The following is a 7,550-nucleotide window of genomic DNA, read 5'->3' as shown; positions in this document are numbered from 1 at the left end:
TTATCAAAAGACATGTCATAAAATATAAAATAAATATGAATGAGACACACATGACAAACAAGATTTTTATTTATTAGAACACAAATTAAATAAAAATCATCTACTCATTAATTATATCGTAGTCGAGGAAATACTAAACTAGTAAAACATTAGTATTTCGAACAAGAAACGGGTTCTTTGAATTGTTGCAAAATACGGTGGAATGTGACAATGATGTTGGTCCTATTTTTGCTTCACATAGATAACGACTTCTTTAAGTCGTCTAATTTTGTGGCTATTACTGTACATGAGTAGACCTGGTCTGATCGACCCAACAGTACCTATCTATAAAGCCCAACCCTAAACTCCACTACTGATGCACAACCGCACTTAACACAAATCCAGATGACCGGCAGCAGTTCATCTGTTCCCCGGAAACCGGCCGCTTCTGAAAGACAACGCCGTGATCGGATGAAACACCTCTACTCTACTCTTGCCTCTTTCCTTCATCTTCAACCTTACGTACACCCCCCTCTCTCTCTCTCTCTCTCTCTCTCTCTCTCTCTCTATCTCTCTCTCTCTCTCTCTCTCTCTCTCTCTCTCTCTCTCTCTCTCATTTAATCTGATTATCTAACATCATACCTGATACAGGAGAGGATGCCATTGCCAGAGTTCTTGGATCGTGCAGCGAATGCACTGATACAGCGGAAAGAAAAAGTGGAACGATTGAAGGCAAGGAAAGAAGAGCTTGAAAACGAGCTTAGATGTGCTTCAAATAACGGACAGAGTTTGCAGCTTGTTCGAGTGACTGAAATTGATTCGAAACTTGAGGTGAACTTGATCATCTCGGCGAATAACAAGAAAGCCGAGGCTTTTCGCGTATTGAGTGTTATAGAGCAAGGTGGTGCTGAAATTACGAACTCTAGTTTCTGCACTGTTGGTCAACTCATCTATTGCACCATCCATGCTCAGGTAATTAACAGTGGTTCTATGAATTTCGAAAAACAATATTTTGAAAACCGGACCGGACATCGAACCAGCCGTGTTACAGGTTCGATGGTTCAAGTGATTCCTGACCGGTTCCCGGTTGAATCGGTTCTACCGGTTGGTCCGGTCCGGTTTTCAAAAGTGTCGAAAAGTCTTTATGTTCATTGTATTACAAAAAAAGCTTTCAGGTCAATCATTCCTTACGTGCAGCTGTTTAGAATGATTGTTTACACATAAAAGTAAATATTTATAGTTGTTTTTAAAAAAAACAAAAAAACAAAACGGCAGAACTTTTGTTAAAATAACAACTGTTATTGTACTCTGTTACATAAAGCTGGAATACGTCATAAACAAAATCTATTGGAATTGGAACATGCATTTCATGGTTAAAAAATAAAAATCTTCCATCCACCACTTCATGTGTTCCTTTTAGCAAAGGTATTCGAAGGGATGGAAAGGCGCATCTCAACAATTTCATGGTTGTGTTAAAAAAAAAAAAAAAAAAAAAAAAAAAAAAAAAACTTCATGCTTTCCTTTTAATCAATGCCATGTTACTGATTAGGCTACTCCAAACTGCATGCATATATATGTGAATTTATCACCACTTTAACACTAAAACTAAGCCCATGTATACAAATGCGTACATAATTAGCATAAGCAATAATTTGTATATATCCAGCTTCATAGCTAATGACTGCATTTTGTATAATGTATGTATGCAGGCTTTTCAAGCTCGGGTAGGGTTCGATGTCGCATTGATAGAGTCCAGGTTGTTGGAACTGGTTTACTTATCGTAAGGAATTGGGATACGATTGTCTGCTGAATTATTGGATGTCACACAGTTATAGTAAGTTTGCAGGATGATTACAATATACGCATCAAAGCGGAAAAGATACAAGGTTGTAAATTAAAAGATTTTGTACGTAAGATATGTATCTTAGATTGTATTTTCACAAATATCGTGCATTGGCTAATGAATAAAAGTTGTGAATAACTTCACAAGAGATTAATTTCAAGCATGCAGAAAACAATAATACAATAATATACACAACACATCAAGAAAAAACAAAGAATATTATATTTTAATAACAAGAATGTAATAGAAATTTTATTAAGCGCCAATCTTCAAATTTATTCCGTAGGAGAGAAAATCAGAAATTGAGAATAGCTTTTACAATATTTGGGTATGCAAGTTTCTTCAAAAGAATCAAAACTATTTTCAGGATACTTAATTTAGTAGAAAATGATGAATAACTTTGAGAGAAAATAGTAATTCTTGTCTTCGAATATTAAAAACTATGATTTTTGAACATTAGAATAGTAATTCTTCTGAACCAAGAATCACTATTCGTAACTCCAAAATAAATATTTAAAGATACTTAACACTTAGAAATATGCATCTAAAATGGAAGACTTGCTCCTGCTAACCAATTCAGGGCGGCTCAACCAGTTTAGGAGATCTAAACGAACCAAAATTTTGAGGTCCTTTGGCCTTTAATATAATCCTTAATTGTATTCACATAAAAGGTCTTCATGGATAATTTTAATATGGTATAAAGGAATTTTCATGTTGTAATAAGCTAAATCAACAAGAATTTGATAGAAATTTCTACATGATTCTTATAACACCTAATATACCAAAAGTACATAGCAAACTTGTTACTAAAACCTATCATTCACTGTTAAGAATTCATAGTATCAAGGACTAGATAGCTCAATCACATAGCTATATTCTAATCGAAAAAGTAATTGAGAGTGATCAGACTAACGAATCAAATCATCCCAACATTGTGCTTTCTATAACATTGATCAGTATGCTCAAGGATTTCTGGTTATTCTAGGTGAACAGTTTGAAATCCTTAATTGATTCTTAAACTATTTCCTAAACCGTACCTTCTAAAGTTGTTACGCATCAGATTCTCATATAGTTTCAGCATACCATCACTACGGACGCCATAAAATAACAGAACAAGCAATGCAAAGACTCGTATTGAGTCATAAGATCCATAAATAAATTGTTATAAGATGTGATTTTAGTCATATCCATTTCAATACATGATAATACATGTAAAAGACTTCTAATTGAGAATCAAGAATCAAGATAGAAGAATACTAGAATAGATTAAGGAAATGAAAATTGTCTAACAGTAACGGAATACTGCGAAAGTGAAACGCATATCGATAAGGATTTGAATCGGAAATCAAGTTAGAAGTCAAAAGAATAGAAGATGAATGTGTATTTCTTCGGACTCTTTCACTCGGAAATCGGAAATGGATGAGATAAATGTGCCGTAGAAATCAAAACTGGTAGAAGAATACAGTGTCATTTCAGTTTCATGAGTGCAACAATCATTGATTTATTCTTCCGCTTGATTTATTTTGTGATTACCGGATTAGATGTTTTAATGAACAAAACTTTTGGACTTTGCAGAATATGATGCTCCTTAGAATTAGGGGCCCTAAGCCCTAGCTAAAAAAACTTATACATAGAGTCGGCCTTGGGTCAATTGCAAGTGTCCATGATCCATCTGATGTATCGATTCATTTTGAACATATCAACATGTAAGTATTGGATGTTTGTACCACCTTTACCTAGCTCTTATAGCACAATTGTTGGTAAAAAACATTGTAACTTATAATCATAAATGACAGTCGGGGTTAATCTTTTAATGAGGGGTCTAACTTCTTCTTCAACATTCCAGATGAGTCGACAAGAAAGAAGCGTCCTTACTATATAATTAGAAATGACTATCTAAGCTTATATTTTGAAAAGTGAGTCCAACTTCTCGAGGAAGGGATATACATAAAATCTTCTATATAAATACAAATAGACAATCATAAATATCTGCTAATAAGCCCCCAACATTTAAGCGGGAGGTCATCGGACGCTCAAGCTAGATCAGAGTTCAAGAAATAGTTGACGAGGTAAGTACCTTTGTGAAGATATCGACATATTGGTAATCAAACGAGACATGAATTGGACACAAATTTGATGTAGAGCAAACATTTTCTAAATGAAATATGTATGCATTTCAATATGTTTGGAAATTGATGTTGTACCAAGGCTTCTAGATAGGTAGACATCATAGATGTTATAGCAGTAGATTAATATGGCATGACGCAGGGGGCATATAGCTCAAGAGGTCAATCTGAACTAGCCAGCCTCGGCAACATCATTTTCCACCCCTAATACTCAGTCTCAGCACTATAACTTGAAATTGTAGTTTGTCTTTTGGCTAACAATGAAATTAAGATTTCTCCCAAAAAGACGCAATACCAAAGGTGGACAGACGTGTGTCTGATAGACACCATAATCAACATCTATATAAATGATGAATTGTGTGGGGGCTAAAGGTGTTGGAGACCAAGGTCCATAGTACCTAGAAGGTATCTAATAATTCTCTTAAATGCTTTAAATTGTGGTACTCGTGGGACATGTATAAATAAGCAAATTTATTGCACAATGTATATGGCATGGCGGGATGTATGAGGGTAAGGTGCTATAATGCACCCACTAAGTTGTGAAAAATATATGGGTTGGTCATGTGGTTACCATCAAGAGTTAGTTTGGATCTTGTGTCAGTCATTGTAGTTGTGTTTTTCCATATTAGCTCGTTTAATGATGGCTTTTGCGTACTTGGTTTGATTAAGAAACATTGAATTATGTGTCTAAGTGGCAGAAATACCAAGAAATTAAATAAGATGCCTTAGGTGGTGATCAAGTTGTAAAATAATAGATACCTTAGGTGGTGATCAAGTTGTAAAATAAACATAAACATGTCACTTTTCACTATAGATAAAGTGGAGGAATAGAAGATATTTGTAAACTACTCGTATCAAGCACATGGTGCTTGCTTGAGCCCATAAAGAGATTTATGAAGTTTACACACATGACCTAGGTAGTATGGGTGCTGATATCTGAGCGATTATATATATATATATATATATATATATATATATATATATATATATATATATACACACACACACTCATATATATATATATATATATATATATATATATATATGAGGATAGGGAATATACATTACAGCCCCACCTAAGCTTAGGTACTAAACTTATTAAATATGTCGTTTTAACATGCTAGATATACCCGGTTTGGTTTCAGATGGTAAATATATCATCCTCCACAACATTTCTTTCTTTCATTATCGTTTTACAATCCATGTTTTCTTTCCTCAATTATCGTTTATTACTTCACCTAAGTGAACATTACTAAACCCTAAACCTAAAACCTAAACCCTAAGCCCTAAACCCTAAACCTAAACCCTAAATTGAAACCCTAAACCCTAAACCCTAAACCTAAATACTTAACCCTAAATCTAAACCAGAAACCCTAAACCCTAAACCTAAACCCAAACCCTAAACCCTAAACCCTAAATCTAAACCCTAAACCCTATTGTGTCGATCTTGAATTTACATCTTGAATTATTAATCGTGAATCCATTAACCGCAATCTTTATATAGTAAAACAATGTATTTTCAAGAGGTTTAGTACCTAAGCTTAGGTGGGACTGTAATGTATATTCCCTTTTCCCTATATATATATATATATATATATATATATATATATATATATATATATATATATATATATATATATATATATATATATATATATATATATATGTATGAAAAAGGGAATATACCCTTCCATGTATACAAGCTTAGGTACCGAAATCCACCATACTATGTCCAAGATTTCCAAAATTTTACTATTATCTTCCTCTGACATTATATCTTTCTGTCGGACACCTATCACAGTATATATTGTTGGATTTTATTTTAAAATTAGTTTCATAAACTAGTAATATGGCAAATAGAAGGATTGTGTTTTTCGAAAATAACATAACAAATTATATTCAACAAAAGTCATCTTGCAAGTTGTAGAAAGATTAAACAACAACCAAATAAGAAGAAGTGCATAACAACTTTTGTAGTCTTGCAAAATGATCTTTTCGTGGGAATAAAACTAATTTTATTTTGTCAAAATCAACGTCTTACATTGCTATGTTTGTGTTTATGAAACAACTTTTCAATAAAAATCCAAGAATTGGTATCAGAGACATTTTTGTAAGATTAGGTAGATTATTTGTTAAGTTGATGAAATATTTGTTTTTGGAAAACATAGATGGTTTTTTCATTGCAAGAAAAATTCATACATATTTTCTATGACAACTTTAAAATATTTATAATTGTTATTTTATGATTACAATTTTACATGCATCTTTTAGTCACAAAAGTTGTCTTAAAATAACAAAAAGTTGTTTTATATAATTTTGAGTATATAAATGTGTATAATATGCATAAACTAGCCATTGACCTTTGTGTTGTTCCATGTATTGATTTATTTAAAATTGTTGCAATTATTTATTTATTTATGTTGTATATAATAATTAGATAGATAGTTATATTTGTTAATTTTTTGATGTAATAGATTAGTTTTAGAAATAGTCTATTTTTATAAAAATGTAACAAGAATGAAGATGGTGACAATTTTAAAGATCAAAAATTTATAAACTTATGTTTTTTAAAGTTTCTCAAACTTTATAAAATTATTTTTATAAATTTACTACAAAGTGTTAAAGCAAGTGGGAGCACATAAAGACATAGAAGATAAATGTCCCTTATGTCCTTTTAGAAATAGACTCGATATTTTTGTGGTGGCTTACAAAAATATCACTAGTTTATGGCTTGGATTATGCACATGTGTTTTTAATATGTTTGTGTTGTTTTATATTTATGTTATTATGTTATAGTTGATAAATTAGTTTTCCAAAGGAAAATATTTGAACGTAAAAATATATCACAAATGAGTTTGATTTTAACGAACTTTACCTTTAAAATAAGATGGTAAAAATAGTTTTAAAATAAAACAAGCTTAATTTATTAAAACTTAAAACATGTAAAATTTTAGGATGAAAATTATACAAGTTTAAAATAGAGATTTATAAACTAATCAAAATACAAACCTTATTTTACTAAAGGAACTGTATTAAAAAGTTTACAAATGTTCTAAAGCGCTCAAATGTCGAATTTAATATTCGCTATCAAAATTCGATCACATAAATTTTATTAAACTGGATTTTATAAAAGAACATTGTTATAATGTGGTTTTACAAAAATAAGGTTTTTAAAGTATATCATTGTATATTGGATGTATACAATAATCCTGATATAATATGTTTTTTCAAGCCAGAATTATAAAAATAAGAAAGACCCTTTACAAAACTTAAATCTATGCAATCCATTTAAGGAACACTCACATATCTCTTGTATGCAGTAGTTAGATAAAGGTCGTCTAACTGCTTAGTGTTATCTTTTGATGACCATGGTGTATTTGTGATTTCTATAACCAAGTTGTAGGTACATAACACATGTTTTTTAAATTGGATGATTAGATTGGAAATCTTTTGTGATAAGGTCACATAAGCAAGAGAGTTCCGAGACATACATGCTATCAAACACAACTAATTAAGTTTGTTATTAGCGATCCTAGAAATCTAGGAATTATATAGCAGAATATAATTGATAATCGATATCTACCGGGTTGGATTCAAATTAA

The 7,550-nt window shown here is 31.5% G+C and overlaps 1 protein-coding gene across 1 annotated transcript; it reads left to right on the top strand.

Moving 5' to 3' along the window:
• Positions 1-337: 337 nt before the first annotated feature.
• Positions 338-1,965, top strand: LOC111905909 (transcription factor bHLH168). The gene is made up of 3 exons (XM_023901641.3): positions 338-501; positions 631-951; positions 1,689-1,965. The coding sequence occupies exons 1-3, from the start codon at positions 385-387 to the stop codon at positions 1,761-1,763; spliced, it is 513 nt and encodes a 170-aa protein (XP_023757409.1). The 5' UTR covers positions 338-384; the 3' UTR covers positions 1,764-1,965.
• Positions 1,966-7,550: the final 5,585 nt, after the last annotated feature.

Source organism: Lactuca sativa, chromosome 8 (genome assembly GCF_002870075.4).
Source record: "Lactuca sativa cultivar Salinas chromosome 8, Lsat_Salinas_v11, whole genome shotgun sequence".
Classification (NCBI taxonomy): domain Eukaryota; kingdom Viridiplantae; phylum Streptophyta; class Magnoliopsida; order Asterales; family Asteraceae; genus Lactuca; species Lactuca sativa.
This window is presented reverse-complemented; position numbering and strand designations above follow the sequence as displayed.

What these genes read in the sequence shown, in the direction of transcription:
- LOC111905909 (XM_023901641.3), top strand. Translation starts at nt 385, where the DNA reads ATGACCGGCAGCAGTTCATCTGTTCCCCGGAAACCGGCCGCTTCTGAA. An exon ending in TCCTTCATCTTCAACCTTAC is followed by an intron (nt 502 to 630) that starts GTACACCCCCCT and finishes TACCTGATACAG; the next exon opens with GAGAGGATGCCATTGCCAGA. An exon ending in ATTGCACCATCCATGCTCAG is followed by an intron (nt 952 to 1,688) that starts GTAATTAACAGT and finishes GTATGTATGCAG; the next exon opens with GCTTTTCAAGCTCGGGTAGG.